This window comes from Eublepharis macularius, chromosome 17, assembly GCF_028583425.1.
Source record: "Eublepharis macularius isolate TG4126 chromosome 17, MPM_Emac_v1.0, whole genome shotgun sequence".
Taxonomy (NCBI): domain Eukaryota; kingdom Metazoa; phylum Chordata; class Lepidosauria; order Squamata; family Eublepharidae; genus Eublepharis; species Eublepharis macularius.
In genome coordinates this window covers 38,370,040-38,390,738 of record NC_072806.1, presented here as the reverse complement: position 1 = coordinate 38,390,738, position 20,699 = coordinate 38,370,040, and the positions used below count along the sequence as shown (strand labels likewise).

Here is a 20,699-nt window from a genome sequence, read left to right as displayed (position 1 = left end):
CGGGGAGAATCATGTGGCTCTTGAGCCATGGTAAGGCCACATCTGTCTCCTGTCCTTGGGTACTTGGGACATTTTTATCCCTCCTTTCCTCCACGGAGCTGAGTGCAGTATGTCTGGTTCGTCGTTCCCCATTTTATCCTCTTGACAGCTCTTAAGCTAGGTTAGGACAGGAGAGACTGATTTACCCAGTGAACTTTATGCTGAATGGTAATTTGAATCAGTTTCTCCTAGATCCTAGTTTGACACTCTGACTGCTGTCTAGTAAAACTGACAGTCATGAGTTTCTTGCCTCAATTGGTCATTGTCACTGAGAGCCATATCCAACATCAAGCACATGATTAGAAGGTGATCAAAGATGTCTCTTCAATGTTCAGCAAGGTAGCGAAGCATCTGTTCTGTCACTGAGCTGCAGTTCTCCTAAATAGGAACATGAACGGAAAGCTTCAGTGCTTCCTCTGTCCCGCTGCTTTGATATTTGTCCCTCTTGCCTGGCAGCCCTCGCCAGTGTCACAGCCTCAGCATGTTAAGATCCTTTGAATTGGAGATGGTGGTAATTGAACCTCCAGCATGCATGCGGAATGCGAGGCCTGTGCTCTGCCTCTGAGCTGTGAGCCCTCCCTGTGACCACCTTCACATGTTTTCGGATTGCTTCCCTACTCGTGATTTGGACATGCAAGTAGTGAAACATGGGAGTGGCCCTGCAAACCCTCTGGGGATGCCAGAGATTTCACATGCTGTGCTGAGCGGTGGGTTCAGATTTGGCTCAGCTGCCTTGGGTACTGCTCCACTGGCTTGAGCGTGGGGTGTGTAAGTGCTCTGTGTGCCCATCTTGAAATGGGGTGGCACAGCACGAGGTGGGCGCCTGCTGCCTCTTACGCGGCCCTGCCCATTTCTGTGAAGAGCTGTAGAAGCCCTCTGCAGTCTGTTTGAGACCCGGTGGCATTGGTGCACATGTGAGAGCCCTGACAACCACTTTCCACCCCTGCCCCCTGCTCCTATGACCTGCTGTCTGATGTTTTGGCTCCCAAACCCTCATATAGATGGTGAACCAGCCCTGAGGATGAGAACGTTGGACTAAGACTGGGTGACCCATGTCTTCATTCTGTCATGAAGGTTGCCGAGTGACTGTGGGCCACTCAGTCTTTCCCAGCCCATCCTACCCTGCATAGTTGTTGAGAGGATAAAAAGGAGGCAGGGCCTCCTGGAGCAACTTGAAGGAAAAGTGGGGTTAAAATGTGTGAGGAGAGAGATTTGGCATTGCAAATGCATGCTAAGCTTTGGAGAGCAGTCCGATCTGTCTGATCCGTTTCTTCTGTTGGTACTTGGGCAGAGCTTTTATTGGGCTCTAGCTGTTCGTATGCTAACCAGTGTGAACCTACTTCTTGTTGTTTTTCCCCTCCAACAGATAACAGATCTGCTTGATGTTGTGCTGGACAGTTTCATCAAAACCAGTGCCACAGGGGGGTTGGGATCCATCAAAGCAGAGGTTATGGCAGATACGGCAGTAGCTCTGGCTTCTGGGAATGTGAAACTGGTTTCCAGTAAAGTAAGTACTTCTCTTCATTAAATTCAGTGAAGTGTTTCTTACACGTCACAGCATCTACAGAGGAATGGTAACAGCAGTGCAATGTGAGATTCATCACTTTCCATCTCCCCCAGTATTTATTGTACAGATATAACTGTAAAGAGGGCATAGATCCAGAGGAGTTAGCCGTGTTAGTCTGCAGTAGCAGAATAGAAAAGAGTCCAGTAGCACCTTTAAGACTAACCATCTTGACTGTAGCATAAGCTTTTGAGAACCACAGCTCTCTTCATCAGATGTAAGGAGGGTAGAGACGTCTGATGAAGGTTCCGTGATTTTTCTCCACGATTCTTTCCTGTGCTAGTGTATCAGGACAGGAGGCAGAGTACTGATGGATTTCCCCCAGAATAGTCCAACATGCTTGGCTGCCTGGCCTTCAGTTATGCTGAAGGAAACAATTTTGGTCCATCTTGTTTTGGGTCACAAAATGACATTTTCCTCCAGGTTAAATTGCCTTAATCAATTGTCTGGAATTTATGTCTTCACGTGTATCGTGTGCACTCCTATCAATTAACCAATCCTAAAGTTGTTCATCTTTAGCTGGGGCTGCTTTCCCCCCATTCTCTGTATATCCTGTAATCTGGTTTGTGGCCTTAAATGTGTAAAAGACTCTGCCTTGTACTTTTAAAGTTGGACCGTTCGGATTATTCCAGATCTCTGGTTTTATGAAATGGAAGTCTCATGCATATATAGAGATATCCTCAAGCTCCGTGCTTCCCTGCCTGTTGTTTCGTACCAAACTCATATACTGTTCGAAAAGTAGATCACCCAGTCTCTGTCATTCAGTATCCATCATCTGCCCCAATATGCAGCCATCAGCCTGAGGAAGTTCACCTTATTACAGTATATATTTTTCTCCTCTCTTCCCTGTAACTAAGAGCATGATTAGTGCTCGTCAACCCAAATCGTCTCAGAGACCTCTCGCCCCCTTCTCTCCAGCGCAGGGAGCAGGTTTAGAGTTCTTTTGCATGGCAGAATTGCTCAGATTCATTACCCTAATGGCTGTTAGTTTGATGTAGAAGGTGGGGAGAGTTTGCTGCTTAGCACACTAACAGTGCAATGCTAAGCAGAGTTACTCCAGTCTAAGCCCATTGACTTCAGTGGGTTTAGACTGGCATAACTCTGCTTAGGATTGCACTGTAAATCACGGCAACAGTCTCTTGGTGGATTGCTTCTCCTGAGAGTGAGATGGAGAGAGAATGAGTGGGAGTCTCTCTCTGAGATAGGAAGAGCTTTACACTGAGGATGGAAGCAAACAGGCAGTGCATCTGCCACAAAGGTGGTGATGATAAAATAAGGAAGAGCCCCGAAACTGTGAAATCGCTGTTAAATTATTTAACACCCTCATTGAAAATGGCACATTACAGAGGAATGTAAATTCCTGGACAATGGCAGGAGGAGTTGGGGGTCAAGAGTGGGAAAAGGGAGGTCAGATACGATTATGCAGTCATATGTAGTTAGGTTTTGTTTCTTTGGGAGAGGAGGACTGACGGGTTAAGCTAAATGCCTCACAGCTGGTACGGGCTGTAAGGAGGAATTCTCACGGGGTGGGGGAGAGGTGGCATAATTTAGACATTTGAGGACATGAAGAAATTGGAAATGTCACATTTGGGAACCTGTGCCTCTCCAGTGGATCACATCACATCACAATGCCTTTCTTTCTTTCTTTCTTTCTTTCTTTCTTTCTTTCTTTCTTTCTTTCTTTCTTTCTTTCTTTCTTTCTTTCTTTCTTTCTTTCTTTCTCTCTCTCTCTCTCTCTCTCCCCCCTCCCCCCCTCCCCCCCCTCCCCCTCATTCCAATGCACTTCCAGATTACCCATTCCAGAAACTGTGGTGCTACTTTTTTTGTTCTTTCAAGCTATCCTCCCTTTCCTAACAAAAAGTAACCAGTTGCTCCCTTGCCAGGTAATTGGAAGGATGTGCAAAATAATCGACAAGACCTGCCTGTCTCCGACTCCTACATTAGAGCAGCACCTGATGTGGGACGACATTGCCATCCTAGCCCGTTACATGCTGATGCTCTCCTTCAACAATTCACTCGATGTGGCTGCGCATCTCCCGTACCTCTTCCACGTAGTGACTCTGTTGGTGGCCACCGGTCCTCTTTCCCTTCGAGCTTCCACCCACGGCCTGGTCATCAACATCATCCACTCCCTGTGCACCTGCTCGCAGCTTCATTTTAGTGGTAAGTTCCTTTACAATGCAGTTTCCACTAGCTAGAGCTGGTTCGCTCCCTTTGGTTTGCTATCTTGTTCTTTCCTAGCATTGGCAGGTTTAAATGATCACCAGAGAGTCACAAAATAACACTAGCCCGGTTTAGTCTGGCCCCTTTGTGACCCTGTAAGTAACTAGCGAGGAAATACTTTAATTAAAATATTTATTTCCTGCATCCTGTGATCTCCAGGATGCCTTTAGAAAATAGTTTTTTTCTCTTTTTTTAATATAAAACAGTTTAACAAGAGAGAAAATATTTAAATGATGAAAGATACTACAGCAGAAGGGGAAATCAAAGCAGGCTAATCAGATCTGTTTTCTACTCATTTGGTTTCCAAACTGCTTTCTGAAAGAGCCAGTTTTCACTAAATGTCAGAAACAAGCAATGAGGAAGCCAGGAAGAAATTTTATCACATGGGCAGCACTCCCTAAAGGGCCTTGTGCCAAGTGCCCACCCACTGTGGCTGGAGTCCAGGCCCTGCCCTCCGTTGCCGGCACTTCACGGCTATCGAGTGAGGAATCAGTAGTCTTGGAAGAAACTGACACACCGCTGGGCAAAGTGCAAAGTTAGTGTTGTTGTTGTTAATAACGATAACGACAACAACAACAACTGCACTTATATACTGCTCTTCTAGACAGATTAGTGCCTCACCCAGAGCAGTGAACAAGTTAGTGTTATCATTATCCCCACAATACAGCTGGGGAGCTGGGCTGAGAGGAGCCGCTTACCCAAGGCCACCTACTGAGCTCATGGCAGGAGTGGAATTCGGACCAGCAGAGGGCTGATTCGCAGCCAAACCATGTAACCACTGGGCTGCAGTGATGTAGATTTGGCCCTTCCGCAGTCCCAGCAATACGAAGATAGACATGTGAATGCATCTGAATTTTGCCAAGGAGATTTTGGTATGTGTTCCCACTAATAATGTCTTTAGACTAGAAATAGTGGCAGGGGGAGGTAGAAATCTTTTGATTGCTTTAAATTCACTCTTCATACTTCAAAACGTTATTGATGCGCAAGGTGCTTTCATCATGGGTAGGTCAAAGTATTTATATGCAGTGCGACAGAGGTCCTCATGGTAGGTGAAAAACTGATATTTTAAAGACATTATAATGTCAAGGTAGCAATTAGGTCTTGCAGTCACGTTTTTGCTGGCCATGCTTTGATCTCTCAATCTGCTTCTGCGGTTGATTCCCTCCCCCATTCGTTTCTTTGTAATCTCAGTGTAAAAGTCCATTTGTCAGGCTTGGATGGCAAACATGCTTTGTTTTCATAGTGAGCTTTTCAATGTGGCACTTGAATTCTAAGAATGATGCCTAAAGAATGGCAAGAGCAGTCTCCCAAACGTGCAGGGGGGAGGCAAAATCAGCTTCCCAGCTCAGACTGTAAAACGTGTGTAATAAAAAATAATGTTGTATTATTGCAGTTTCAAAAGCAAATTGTTTTGTGGCTAAACAATGAAAAGGCTGTTGAAAGCAGGGAGGATGGGAAAGGAAATGTAAACCATTTCTCCCGTTATGTGAGAGAAGCAGTCTCCCTAAGAGGAGGCAGTGCTGTTCCACTGACGGGCAGAGCAGCCGGCTCCCAGGCCAGGCCACCCTGTGCTCCAGAAGGGCGGGTAATAGAGGGAAGGAGGAAGATGGGACCCAGGGGAGCCTGGGTAGTCTCCTGGCTTCATGACGGGAGGCGGGGCTCTGGCTTCCTCTGCAAAGCTGTTTGTGCAGCTGGCCGAGGGGCAGGGAGAGCTCCAGCTGCAGGCGGGGCTGCTGGCAGTGGCCTCTCCTTCTTCCCACTGCAGTCTTTTCCTTGGTGGCCTCGTGAGTTGCAAGGGGTAACTTGAGGTGGCTTCTCTTCCGGCTCTGACAGCCTGCTGGGACAGTCACGACTGGCCAGCGGCAACAAGGAGGTGGGACTGGAGCCATCTCGTATTTCTGGGTCGTGTCTCCAGAAGGGGTGGGCACGTCATGCCTTCAGTGGAGTCAGCACAAGCCTCTCTTCTCTTTGGATGTGACCTGGAAACGTGGATGTGGGAATCCTCCACAAATCGATCGTTCTTTTTCTCGCCTCTTCTGGAGGGGTCTGAAGAGGCCATCTGGGAATTGGGGCCAGTTCTATTGCAGCCATGTTGCATATTTTGGCAGTCATCGCATTCTTTGAACACAAACATGAAAGACATTGTTTGAGTCCCACTCAGGGCCGGCGCCAGGGTTTCTGGCGCCTGAGGCAAGATACCTACTTGCCCCCCCCCCCCACTAACCAGCTTGATATTGTAGGCTTAAAAATGATGAATTTTAAATACATCTCCAAAATTAGACCTTTTCCAGTTTTTCCAGCCTGCTTTCAGTATTCTTGGTGATTGGGAGGGGCAGCGGCATAACGTGGTCGTGGAGCTCCCGGGGCAGGAGGGGGCGACTTGTGCGCACTCCAGCCCTGCGCGATGGCGTCACTGGTGATGTCATCATGCAGGAGCATCTCCCTCACCTGAGCCAAGCGGCGGCGGCGAAGGGGCAGGGGGGTGGCCCGCTTCCCCACTCACCTTCCTGCTTGCTGCCACGCAGCCTGGGCACCCGGCTCGCCAGGAGCCAAGCCAAGGCAGGCGGCGGCAGCAAAGGGACAGAGGGGCAGGCGGGGACGCAGGCTGCTTCTGGGCCCGAGGGGGGGGAGTCGGGGGCCGGCACAGCACCTCCTTCAGAGTTCAGCGCTCGAGGCGGCTGCCAGCACTGCCTCCATGGGCGCTGCAGGCCTGGTCACACTCACAACGTATGCTTAAAGCAGCCCTGAGAGAACCCAGCTCCTTGCTGCAGAGGTTGCATCAACCCATTACTGCCTAGAATCTTCAAAAAGGATGTGGCCAAAATCGAGAGGGTGCAGAGGAGAGCGACGAGGATGATCAGGGGTCTGGAGACTGAGGGCCTTGGGAATGTTTAGTTTGGAGAAGAGGAGGTTGAGGGGGGACATGATTGCTCTCTTTAAATATTTGAAAGGCTGTCATTTGGAGGAGGGCAGGGAGCTGTTCCAGTTGGCAGCAGAGGGTAGGACCCAAAGCAGTGGGCTAAAACTACATGCACAAAGGTACCGGCTGGATATTAGGGAAAACTTTTTCACGGTCAGAGTAGTTCAAAAGTGGAATCAGCTGCCTAGGGAGGTGGTGAGCTCCCCCTCACTGGCAGTTTTCAAGAGGAGGCTGGATGAATACTTGTCAGAGATGCTTTAGGCTGATCCTGCACGGGGCAGGGGGTTGGACTAGGAGGTCTGTATGGCCCCTTCCAACTCTATGATTCTATGAGAATCGGCTGTGACTGTTGTCTCTCTGCCCAAGAGAATACAAGTAGTGCCTTCTGTGGGCAGGTCTCTTGTGTGCAGACCATAATATTCTCCAGTATGCGATGATTTTGAACGGCTAGAGCGGCCTCTCCTTCCGTGGGCCTGAAGGGTTGCTTTGGGAGGCTTCCCGTGCGGTTTCTGTCTACAATACATAGAGGCTTGTGGGCCGTGGGGCTCTCATGTAAATCACGGAGTGCCCTGCATCACGTGTGTGCTTTTTTCCACATGGGTTTTCATACTGTACGTTGGATTCATTTTTCCATAACCAGTAGAATTTTTCTCTTCAGCTGTCCAATTTCTTTCTTTTTTCTTCTTCGTCTTTGAATGTATCCCGAAAAGATAACTAGGGGCTGAAAATGATCTGTAATGTTAAGGGGTTTGTGTGTGGAGGTTAAACGCAGAATAGTTTACTAGAATTGGACATTACTAGTATGTCTGTTATTATTTATTTATTTAAATACATTATTAGTCCGCCCTCCCTGCCAGGTGGGCTCAGGGCGGAGTACAACATTTCAGTTTACATAAATACAGTTAAAAACAGATAAAACAGTATACAAAAAACATTAAATACAAAAAACATTAATACAACTTTACACAATACAGCTTCTCTTCAGATGGCGATGATAAAATACTGCTTTTCAAGCCCTGGCTCATATGTAGGGTGGTGGACAGATCTTTAGTGCTAAAGGGTGGGGGCTATTTCTGAATCTGTCCTAAAACATGCCATTCTGAAAAGTCTACTTTTGAGTTTACAGCGGAGTCTGTTATGGTTTAATTTGAATCTGTTAAACAGTTGAATGAGAGTTAAAGTGTATGCTTTTATGTCTTTTAACAGAGGAGACCAAACAAGTGTTGCGACTGAGCTTGACGGAGTTCTCGCTCCCCAAGTTCTATTTGCTGTTTGGAATTAGCAAAGTGAAGTCAGCAGCAGTCATAGCGTTCCGATCCAGCTATCGAGACCGGTCATTCTCTCCTGGCTCCTATGAGAGGGAGACTTTTGCACTGACCTCTTTGGAAACGGTTACAGAAGCGCTGCTAGAGATTATGGAGGTATGACCAGTGATGTGAATCATGAACCTGTGAGTGTGAATTCTATTGACAGCCCTGAGTTTTAACTGATAGATGAGGTGATTTTCTAATTAGGGAATTGATGCCGAAAATTAAGGTAATATTTATCTGTGTTTTCCGGTTCTTATGCATACTATTTCTTAGGGAATCTCTAATATATAAAAAGCAAGTTGTGTTGCTGACAACTCACTTTTTATCCTGGTGCAGGAGCAGTGAGTCACTGGCAACATGGTGACAGAGAAAGCTGGAGAAGGAGTGGCCACAGAGGTGGTGGGGAGGCCTGGTGCACTGGTGTGGCCCTCCAGAGGCACTGCAGCGGCCACGGTGGCGGCAGGGAGGTCCGCTGCACTGGCCTTCTCCATCATTGCGGTGGTCTCGATGGAGAAGCCTGCTGCGCCCCTACCAAGCCTGTCGTTTACACAACGGGCTGGGTTGCTACTAAGAGAATATTTGACATCGCTTTTTTACCGTGGTTTGGATCCAGAAGATGCCCTTCCTCTCACAGAAAGAGTCTTTTGCTCACACAGAATGGAAGGTCATCTTTGATCCTTTGTGTGAGTTAAGCTGTAGGTTTTGATGCCTCTAGTTACCTTTAATCAACAAATAGATCATCTTGATTAATAAAAATTTTCACTTAACATTTCTAGGCAAATCTTGTTCTGTCTTGCAGGTGAGGTCTTCAGAATATTTTTATCTGTTGTTTTCACAGATTTATATCCTGCTTTTCCAGCATGTAGGTTGTCAAGTAGGCTTACAAATATGTTTCATTAAAGTTGGTTTCAGTCCCATGAGTGGTCACCTTCTGGCTGCAGATCTTCTACACAGATCAAACTAGCAGATTCCCTTGGTCTGTACTTGGCTGCCATGGCAGAAGGCCATGCTGGAGGGCCAGCACCCCCAGTGCACCCTTCATTGATGTCCGTTGGTGCCCCTTTGATAAAGAGCAAGCCCCACCTGGAAGAATCTGCCCCAGGACCAGTTGGGAAGCTGGCAAGGACTTCTGAGTTACGGTGTTGGGGGATGTCTGCCACAGAATACTTGCCATAGATAGCTGACTCTGGCAGTTAGAATGAGAAGGGGCTGAGGAGATGTCACACTCTGTCATGGGCTAGGACAGCCCAAGCAGAGTTGTCCAAGTCCAGTCTGAGGTCAGAGTACAAGTCCAAAGCCAGGAGTGAGTACGAAGTCTGAAGTCCAGAATCCGAAAGCCAAGTCAGGAGGTCCATAGGTCAGTGACCAGTCAGAGTAAGGGCGATCCAGATACTAGGTCAAGGCACAGTCCAGGGGTCACACAGCAAGGCAAGATTCAGCAGAGTGGTTGCCTTCAGAGCAGGATTCCGAGGTGTTGCTTCCACACCTCTTGGACTTCTGTAGCTGGGTTTTATAGACAGGCTGGGCTTGCAGCCAACTGCTTGGGAGCTATCCTGTGCTCACTCCTCATCGCTCTCAACAAGCAGCTGGAGTCTGGCCAGGAAGCATGCACTATGCCGCCTCTCCTGCAGCTCCACATGCTGCTTTTGACTGCGGCACTCTCTGGGTGAGGCTGGAGGTCTGGGCGAATTTGGCTGTACTTCACCCACGGCGATGGAACTGGAGGGCAGTGGTGTCTCTGACTCAGCTGCTGGCTGAGGACTTTGGGCAACTGGTGGCTGGGCTTCACCGGTGGTGTTGGAGCTGGAGGGTGTCGGTGGTGTTGGAGCTGGCTCAGCTGCTGGCTGTGAACTCTGATTAGCCAGCAGCTGTTCTTCCTGATCACCAGCTTCAGCTGAGTCAGGGCTGGCTACACGAGGCTCCTCTCCTTTTGAGGGGTCCTCACTTTCAGTGAGCCCAGACTGGCCCATGACACACTCCCTACTCAGGTTTGTGGCATTTGCGGTTCTCCTGGCCTTTGTGTTGAGAAGAAACTCCCCAGAAATACATACCCTTCACAGACTGATCCAGAAGCAGAGCAGATAAGAGAGTGGATACTTCTTTCAATGTATGACCACTCTGCCAGTTATGTATTGGCCGCAAAATGCATATTCTTTATGCATCAGTGTGTCAGTCCCTGGCAGTGAAATCCCCAAGTTCTCCACAGTTAACACACAGGTGTTCCAGTTGAAGTAACTTTATTAGAGATCCCTTCAGTACAAGGTGCTCAGACAGTGGAATTGGCAGAAGTGACGTAGGTGGGGCTAGCAATGTTAGTTATAGGGAATGTTCCCGCCTTTGGGAAACAGGACCGTTAACGGGGAGGGGAGGTTTGGAGTGAGACATTGTTTTAGAGTAGAGAGTGAGAAAGATGAGCTTATCTTTGGTTCTCAAGAAGGATACATTTTGAGGCAGTTTCAGCAGGCAGTCAAGGACACTGGCTCAGCAGAGCGAGAAAGAGAAAGTAAACATTTGCGAGATAACCTACTGGCATTATAGCAATAAAGAACTTCCCGTACTCTCAGGGACCAGAGGCAGAGCCCATATTCATTCCTGGCAGATATGCAGGAGGCATATATGACAGTGTGTGTGGTTTTCATACTCATACGAACAACTAGCCTTAAGTCAAGCAGCCGTGGAATGGAGTGGAGGCATCTGCTCCTGGCTGCCAAACACAAAGCCAGAAGCCGCCATGTCGGTTCTCACTACGGCTGTTTCTGTTTACTCCTTGGAATGAGTTTCCAAGGAAAGCTCAAGGTCTGGGGACATGTCAGATTGCTGTTTTAGCAACAGGGCCCACTGGATCTGGGTGTATGTTTTGGCTCAATGGCAATATCTATTCTTTATGTTTGTTTTAGAACGTTTGTATCCAGCCTTTCTATTTATAATAAATGACCCCATTACTGCTAGTCACTCACTGCACAAATTTATGGCTGTTCGGCCTATGCTGATAAAATAAGGTGGCTGCTAGTTCATAGCACAGGGGCAGAGCACCTGCTTTGTATGCAGAATGTCCTCGGTTCGATCCCTGGTACCTGCCGTGCAAACGAATCTCCAGTGGCAGAAGCCTTTGCTTTTGGACTCTGGAGAGTCACAGAAAACAAAACCGAGAGGCGCATGGGAGGATTATTTGCTTACTTACTTTATTTATACTCCACCTTTCTCCCCAATGGCGACTGAAGGTGGTGTACATAATTCGCCTCTCCGCCATTTATCTCTACATCAACCCTTTGAGGTAAGTTAAATGGAGAATGTGTGACTGGCCCAGGTCACCCAACAAGCTTCTTTGGCAGAGTCAGGATTCAAACCTGGGTCTTCCAGCTGCTTGTCCAGCACTAACCACTATGGCTGTAATGTCGTCATTGTGGTGGAGAGTGCCTCAAGTCATAGCTGACTCGTGGCGACCCCTGCTGGGGTTTTCAAGGCCAAAGACTTAACGGAGGTGGTTTGCCGTGGCCTGCCTCTGCAACCCTGGTCTTTGTTGGGGGTCTCCCATCCAATTACTAACGAAGGCTGACCCTGTTCAGCTTCTGAGATCTGACAAGATCAGGCTGGCCTGGCCCGGGATGTCCTTGTTATCATATCCTAATTTAAAATTGTACTGTTTTTCTGCCATTCTAAAATCCACTTTGAAATGGATTCATGCCGACAGTAAAGCACCATGTTATAGTTTACATGACGACAGCTGTATAAAACAAAATTATAACAAAATATATATTTTTAAAAGATAGGTAGACCTTTGGCCTATCTAACATCAAGACAGAGTCATATAATGGGCAGTTCCCTGCTGTTCTGGGTCTGTGGATAAAATTTTGTACAAGAAAGAAATCTTGAGGTTTAAAATAGATACATAACAAATATGGAGAGCTAGTGTCCTGCATAAGGACGTTGCACAAAATACTGCAGGCAGCCTATGCTGTTCTGAGAGACTGGGAGCAAAAGTTGTTCTGTGGCTGAAGTTAGTTGTTATAATGTTAGTTGTTGTATATGAAGGTAGGCAGAAAGTGAGTTTCCTCAGGGGAAGGCAACCAGCTGCTTGGTAATACCAAGCCCTGAGGCCAGCCCTGTGCCTATCAATGACTGAAATAGGAGAATATGAGGAGCCACAATATGCATAGGTTTACTGTATATGTTGGATACTTGAAAGTATTTTTTAAAAGTAGGTCCGTATCTTACAGGCAGTAACGTTTTTACATGAATGTCGCATGCTCAGACAACGTTGCTTTTGGGTATTTTCCCTGTAGGCATGCATGAGAGATATCCCAACTTGCAAGTGGCTGGACCAGTGGACGGAGCTGGCTCAGAAGTAGGTGACGTTGCTTCCGGTCCTTCCTCTGTGTTGTACCTGCCATTTCTTTAATTCCACCTTCTCGCTGCTCCTTGTGTTGGCGGCCTTCTTCCATCGGGCATGTGGTTAATGCAGGTGTGCCCCCTCCTCCTCCTGCAGGTTTGCGTTCCAGTATAACCCCTCCCTCCAGCCGAGGGCCCTGGTCGTCTTTGGCTGCATAAGCAAGCGTGTGTCACATGGGCAGATAAAGCAAATCATCCGGATCCTTAGCAAGGTGCGTCATCTTGGTGTATCTCTGCAGCTCTCTTGGAGGGCTGCTTACAAGCCCAAGAGTTTTAATTACTTATTTATATATTTAAAACATTTGTATGCTGCCTTTCCATCCGAAACAGGGTCCCCAAGGCAGCAAACATTAAAAGAGTAAGAAACAATTTAAAACAACATATTAAATATTTTAAATTTAAATGTAAAATAACATTTAAAATAGTTTCAGGTGGGTAGCTGTGTTGGTCTGCAGGGGACAAGCAAGACTTCTAGTCCAGCTGCACCTTAGAGACCAACTATATTTCCAGGGTGTGAGCATTCAAGAATCACAACTCCCTTCGTCAGATATAAGAGGTGGAAAAAGATAGGAGTCTTTATAATCCAGGCAGACTGTCAGGAAATTAAAGTGTCAGGTAACTAGCTATAGTACATGTTGTAATTGGCTTGATAGAGCAGGGGTGATAGCTACGTGCCTCCAGTAACCATCATAAACACCCCGAGCAGTCCATTGTCTACAGCCAAGCTCTGTGTGGCCGCCCCATCTGCTCCAGCCCCTGTGGCAGAGATTCTCACCTGTGGGATCTACAACAGATTTCTAGAATTACAGTACCGGATGTGGTAAGAATACAGATCAGCAAAGCCAAAATAATACCAAAGGATAACCTGCTGCAAGATAAGCCCAAACAAAACAACTACAGAGCACCGCTGGTAGTCAGATACAATTCCCAGCTCCAACCAGTTCAATTCATCATTAATGACCGGCAACCTGTGCTGGACCATGATACTCATTTCTTGTGGGCTTTGGGAGGCAAACCTTTTCTTACCCACAGACAGCCCCTCAATCTTAAACAACTCCTCACTTACAATAATGCACTTCCCAACATGGACAGGGACTCTGGAACCAGGGCTTGCAATAAAACAAAATGCCTACTCTGTCCTCATATTATTCTGACAACACCATCACTGGACTTAACAGCAGCAGTTCTATAATTTCAGGTTTATTTGCTTGTTCATCTTTCTGTGTTATATCTGCCATCAGTTGTCAGCAAAGCCCTTCCATTGTGTACATTGTTTGTCTGCATTGGACAAACAGGTCAGTCCCTACACAAAAGAATAAATGAACATAGATCTGACCAAAAAAAATTCAGAAATCAGTGGGCGAACATTTTAATCTTCCAGGATATTCCATTGCTGACTTAAAAGTTGCAGTTCTCAAACAGAGAAACTTCAAAGGAGAATTATCACACGAAATTGCTGAAATGGAGCTTCTTTGCAAGTTTGGAACAAAGGACCCCTCAGGGTTGAATCTTGCACTACAGATGCTAAGTTTCTGCACTTCACACACTTGCTCTATCAAGCTAATTACAATATGTATTATAGCTAGCTTCCTGACACTAATTTGCAATACCCCTCCCCATCCTCTGCCTGGATTATAAAGGGCATTATAAAGACTCCTACTTGTTTCCACTCCTTGTTTCTGATGAAGGGAGCTTTGATTTTTAAAAGTTCATACCCTGGAAATATAGTTGGTCTCTAAGGTGCAACTGGACTCGAACATTTAAAATAGTATAAAAACAGATCAATAAGTACAGCTACACAAAGAACAGGAGGACAGTCAGTAACAATTACTGGGGTTATGCCATACAAAACAAAAAAGACTTCATCAGCTGGTGGAAGATAGCAATAAAGGGGAAAGACAAATCTCCCTTGGGAAGGAGTTGCAAAGTTTTAATATCACAACTGAGAAGGTCTTATCTGAGGTTGCCACCCATCTAGCCTCATAGGGTGGGAACACCCAAAGCAGGACCTCTGAAGATTACCAGGGGGGATGGGCAGGTACATATAGGAGAAGGCAGTCCTTAATATATGCTGGTCCCAAGCTGTATAGGACTTTTAAAGGTCAGTATCAGCAGCTTGAATTGGGCCAGAAAACAAATTGGAAGCCCGTGCAGATGGAACAAGACTGTAGCGAGATGGTCCCCACAACCCACGCCAGTCAGCGTTTTGGTTGCAGCATTCTGTACCATCTAAACCTTCAAGACAGTCTTCAAGGGCAGCCCCACGCAGAGCACATTGCAGTAGTCCACTCTAGATGTGACCAGGGTGGGTACTAGGTGGCAAGAGCTTTCCTGCCGAAAGGGCTGCAGCTGGCCGAACAGCTGAAGCTGGTAAAAGGCACTCCTGGCAACCCCTGCCACCTAAACTTTAAACTTACATTTAAAGTTTAGAAGATTTAGATCTCGTTGTATTGTTCTTAGTGTGGAAGCCTCCTTGGGATGTATGCAGCTTGCCATGTGCACTTTGAGTCCGGCACATGGCATGCACCGGTGAAGGAGGGCTTAAGGGTCCATAAAACGTGTAGGATTTGAGTCCAGTGGCACCCTGGAGACCAACAATATTTCCGGGGTGTAAGCTTTTGAAAGTCAAAGCTCCCTTCTTCAGATACCAGGCTTTGACTCTCATAAGCTTATACCCTGAAAGTCTTGTTGGCCTCTAAGGTGCCACCTGATCAAATCCTCCTGTTCTACTTCAGACCAGCATATAACACTGGTGTAATCAGAACGGGTTGCTAATGCTGGAGAACCACCATCTTAATAGAGAAGGTGCAATTAATCTTTGTTAAAAGGTTCAAAATTTGCACTTGTGCTTCCAAACATAAGAAATGATTTGGGGCAACTGCCTCTTGTCCTTTGGTCACCCACAGGGTCTCGAGAGCTGCTTGAAGGGCCCAGACAACTACAACAGCCAGGTTCTAATAGAAGCCACCGTCATTGCACTAACCAAGCTGCAGCCTCTTCTCAATAAGGTAATCATGCCTCAAACTGCCTCTTTCCCAGTGCCTTGGACAGAGAGAGGATGACTTTCTTCCCCTGTGTGTGTACATTTATTCAACAAGACGGCTTTATGCCTGGAGCTTGGATCTTCTCGTATGTCTTTCCTCTAAGCATCTTTTCAGCCCAACAGGAATGTTAAACTACTGCTGTTTACATATTTGGGGGGATGCAATTTACTAAGCATCCTGGGAACCAAATACCATAAAGCAGTTAGTGTCTCCAAGCAGAACTGTGGTTCCTGAGCCCGTTTGACATCTAAATCTTGGATACCAACCTCATTCTTTCGGACATTTTCACTTGTGAATTCGTGCTGTCTTGCTTTCCACCTTCACCAGCTGAATGGATCTGCAGGACTCAACACAAACAACCACACCTAATTTAGCAGGGAACGCTGACTCTGATATAGGTGAAGGTCCCTTGATGATGGAATGGGGATCTTCCAAGGCTTTTGGGATTGTGGTCTGGTCTGATCTACACACACAGTAGACTGGAGTAGAAAGGTCCTGTGGAGGTTTAGACTACCAGAAGGGCAGAAACATGGGAGTAACGTCCACAAATGGTAACACGCTCCTTGCTAATGGAGAGCTAGCGTATCGTGGAATGGGCTAGAACATTTCTTGTTGGTGAGCTACTTTTCTGTTTTCAGGGAGTTTCAGACATGGGACCATTCTAACAATGCGATTTGCTTTCCCTGCATTTTCCGTCTCCTGTATGTGTAGACCAGTTTATTTTGATGCAGAATACACCCAGTGTGCAAGGTGCCACTGAGAGTTTTGCATTTAAATCTGGGGAACCTTTTCTGTCCAGGACTCGCCTCTGCACAAGGCTCTCTTTTGGGTGGCCATGGCTGTTCTGCAGCTGGACGAAGTCAATCTGTATTCAGCAGGGACAGCTCTCCTTGAACAAAACCTCCACACCTTGGACAACCTTCGAGTGTTCAACGACAAAGTAAGCGAGCCACCTACAAGGACACTTGGAGTATGTATTGGTTTCCTTACTGTTCTCTCCTGCCTTTCTTCCATCATGAGACTCAAGGCAGCATATACGGCATTCTCAGGAGACCTCCCGTCCAAGCGCTGACCAGTCCCAGACCTGCGAAGCAAGGTGCCACATCCTCTGCCCTTAGCTCACCCCCTGGGCTGGTAGCCAACAGCTAGCCTTGCCCATCTGTGGTTTGAAAAACAGCCTGGCTTATCAAACAATGGCTTAGGCGTTGAAGGTCAAAGCTGCATTAAAAAGCTCTGAGATGGAAGAAATATATTTTTTTCCTCTCCAGCTTTTTTATCATCACAGAGATGTTTCAAATAACTCTGTCATAAATCTATGTAATATGTCTAGAAATGTTTCTAGTTTTGTTGTAGGCCAAAAGTAATCATTGATGGACAAGGAACTACAAGAAGGGACCTTAAGCCTCCTTTCTCTGAAAGTTCCCAGTGGGTAGTTGTGTTGGTCTGCAGTAGAAGAGCAAGATTTGAGTCCAGTGGCACCTTAAGAGTCAGTCTTTCAGGTGCTACTGAATTCAAATCTTGCTCTTTCCCTGAAAGGTTTTAGAACACCAGACCCCAGGGGCAGCTCTGCTGCAATCACTAGTTCGTTTTTTGTGCCCCATGATAGTGTGAGCTGTGAAGTGTTCATGGGCTCCTACTGGTAGCAAGATTTGTTCAGATGTAATGCCAAGCCTTGGTTTGGTGATGCGTGGATGCATTCTGTGCTCATGTGTTCCCCCGACTCCCTAACACATGCCACTGGAGTCAATGATTTCTACATAGTTTAGATCAAGCCATTATTTGGTGTTCCACCTGAATTTCCAAATGCTGATTTACATTTTTCCTCCGAACCAGAACTGTAAGCCATGGCTTGAAACTAGTTTGTTCTCCCGATTTGGATGGAAAACACAAGCTGCATTTTCTAATGTGGATGCAAAAGATGGTTTGAGCTAAACTGGAAGGCATGAATTAACTCCAGCTGCATCAGTAAAGGAGAGAGCACCCAAGAAGAGATGTGGCATTGTATCTAATCCCAGCCATATCCACCTTCCCTCTTCACAGGTGTTTTTCTTCTTAATAGGCTGGTATAGTGATTAGAGTCTCTGAGTAGGATCTGGAGAGGTCCAGGTATGAATCCCTATCATGCTGTGGTGTCAGTCCTTGGCAGGTAGAATCCCCAAGTTCTCCACAGCAAACAACACAGGTGTATTGGTTGAAGTAACTTTATTAGAGATCCATCAAGTTCAAGGTGCTCAGACAGCTGAATTGGCAGAAGTGACATAAATGGAGTTTGTGATGTTAGTTATAGGGAACGTTCCTGCCATCAGGATAAGGGCTGTTAAAGTTTTGGGCGCGAAAGAGCCAGAGAGGTTGCCAGGGAAGAGCTAGGTTTAGACAAGACAGAACAAAGAATGAAATCATCTCAGTTGCCAAGAACAATACATTTCGAGCTGGCCGCAGCCAGCCTTCAAGGACACTTCTGGAATCAGCGGGGAAAGAGAAGGTAAATACTTGAGAGATAACCTACCGCCTTAACATCTGCAAGAAACTTCTCATGCCCTCAGAGGACCAGCACAGAACACAGCATACATTCATGGCAGACAGGCAGATACGGCATGTGGACGCTTGCGGGGTGATCTTGGGCCAGTCACTCTCCGCCTGCCCTTGCCTCACAAGGTGTTGGTTGTGAGAATAAAGTAGAGGATCTTGTGAGCTGCTTTGGATCCTCATTGTGAGGAAAAGCGGGGTGTGAATAAATAAATAAAGCTCTAGAGGGGGTGCATTGGAAGTTGCTTTTTCTTACTTGGAGGTGTGGATTTCAGCCTTAACCCAGCAAAGGGCCAGCCCCATGTAGAGTTGAGTGTCAGGCTTCAACTAGCGAGCCCCTGATTCAAATTCCTGCTCAGCCATGAAGCTCAATGGGCAACCTGGTCTCGGTCCCACCAAGCCTAACCAACCCCATAGAGCTTGGTGTAAAGGATCAAGTCAGATGACCTCATACAAACTATTCTGGGCTTCTTAGATGGAATTACACCCTCCAGTATAAAAATAAAGAGTATGAGCGTACGTTTAAACACAGTATCTTTACAGCTATGTGGAGGTGCCACCCGCTGGCATCTTCACCTCTACAAAGAAAGGCTGAAGATTTTTGAGCCTTTTCAGTTTAGAAAAAAAGACCAGTGAGATGAGAGGGACATAATAGAGATTTATAAAATTATGATGGGGGAAAGAAAAACCTTTTTTTTCCTTCCATCATAATAGAATTTGAGATTCTCAACAACACTGATGGGCAGTAGCTTTAAACACAGAAAAAAGAACCATACAGTATGAAGAAGTAAACTTGTGGGACTCACTGCCACAAGATGTTAGGATATTTGCTCACATATACTGCTCTAAAAGGGAATCAGACGAAGACATGGAGGATACGTCCAGCAATATTCATTATGGTTATTAAATAGACTCTGTGTTCCAAGCCAGTGTACCCTTGAACCCAGGACATGGCAGGGCTTTGGTCTTCCTACCCTGTTTGTGGACCTTCTGAGGACATCTGGTTGGCCACTGTTAGAAACAGAATGCCTGTCAGAATGCAGGACTCCTCTTACGTCCTTATGACTTACCTGCTGTGAGCAAATTTGTCACGGATTCCAGCATGAGCTAGTGGCGACTTTTCCCTCGGCCCATTGCATTTTTGCCTTTTGGGTTTCCAACAGAGCCCAGAAGAAGTCTTCATGGAGATCAGGAGGCCACTGGAGTGGCACTGCAAGCAGATGGACCACTTCGTGGGACTCAATTTCAACTCCAACTTCAACTTTGCACTTGTGGGACATCTGCTCAAAGGTAGGAAGGCTTTGTTTGTTTGTTTTGTAACCAGCTTAGTTTGGACACCCAGGTTCTTTGCCAGGTAGACTGCCTTGATCTGCCAAAAAGACCATCGGCAGGAGCGCCTGTTCAAGTTTCCCCTCCTCCTGCCAGTGCACCTCAGAGCCCCCCCCCCCATCACGGCCTCTGCAGAGTGGGGCCTGCTCCAGTGCGCCAGCTTCCCAGGCTGCTTTGATAGCGTGGAGGGCCGGAGGGCCTTTTCAGGCTTCGGTGTTAGTTTGCTTCTCATGGAGTTTGCAGCTGCCCAAGGTGCCTCACAGTGGGTATTGGGTGCTTACACTAAAATGCATACAGTTAATAAAAAGCAAGATTTTAAAAGCAGCTGCAGAAAACTGAAGCAGCAAAACTGCCCAGAAAAATCTAAAACGGCAAGTACAGTAAGCTGAGTTTAAAATTACGATAAAACATGACCAGCAAATCATCAGCAACCATTTCAGTAAAAATGAACAAAACGTCATAAAAGATTTCAGCAATAAATGTAGTTTCTCTGGGTCATCTGGTTACCGTAATATTAACGAAAAGGCCTCAGCAGATAAAAATGTCTTTGATTATCATCTGAATGTTATCAAGGTTTGGCCCCAAGACGGGTTCCTATAGGAAGGACTTTCCACAGCCAAGGGTACCATCACTGAAAAAGCCCCATCTCTGCTCACCGTCCACCTCACTTCCAAAGTCAGTGGTGCACAGAGCAGGGCCTTATGAGTGGGTGATGCAGGAATTGGCTGGCCTTGGGATGCACATGCCCAGACCCTTGTAGTCTTTAAAAGTAATGCCAAGAACTTTTAACTGAGAGTTGAATTCTTACCAGAACAATGTGGGAAGGAGAGAGATTCCATAAGATCTCCAATACTTCAGAAGGAGCTCTTTAAAACATAAAACGGGAACTTTGGTCTCAAATTGTGAGGCATGGGAAATCATGAATAGCATGAATTCTGCTATAAATACTTTGTGGAAGCACTGCTAGAAGGGAACTGCTAGGATTTGACTAGACACTTTGAAAGCCTGATCTATCAGAGCACCACAGTGAAGCTGGTAGAATGGACTATGTACTATTCTGGTATACAGTGGAGGATTTTTTTTATTTTTCCTTGCTGGGGAAAAACCCGCCCTGCTAGTAGAAAGGTGATACAGTAGGGAATGGGCTGAGCTAGAACTATTCTTGATGTGTTAGGTTGAGTTTTTTTGTTTTTGTTTTATTTTACATTTGTGAGGATATCTTTTATAAGCGAGAACACTGAAAAACGGCACGCACATCCTTCCTATATACACACTGGTAGTCTGTACAGCCCACTCGGTACCACCTTGTTTGGTTGCAGTTACAGACTGGGCTTTGCATATAAGCACTTGGAAGA

General features: G+C 46.5%; 1 protein-coding gene across 2 annotated transcripts in view; it reads left to right on the top strand.

The window, feature by feature from the left end:
- The window catches only part of NF1 (neurofibromin 1), a 290,705-nt gene that overhangs the window by 221,123 nt on the left and 48,883 nt on the right, over positions 1–20,699 (top strand). For both annotated transcript variants that reach the window (XM_055001104.1, XM_055001103.1), the window contains 8 exons: positions 1,406–1,546; positions 3,487–3,766; positions 7,953–8,167; positions 12,340–12,401; positions 12,543–12,657; positions 15,352–15,453; positions 16,289–16,429; positions 19,179–19,305. In XM_055001104.1, coding sequence (XP_054857079.1) covers positions 1,406–1,546; positions 3,487–3,766; positions 7,953–8,167; positions 12,340–12,401; positions 12,543–12,657; positions 15,352–15,453; positions 16,289–16,429; positions 19,179–19,305 — 1,183 coding nt within the window. The remainder of the gene's footprint in view (positions 1–1,405; positions 1,547–3,486; positions 3,767–7,952; positions 8,168–12,339; positions 12,402–12,542; positions 12,658–15,351; positions 15,454–16,288; positions 16,430–19,178; positions 19,306–20,699) is intronic.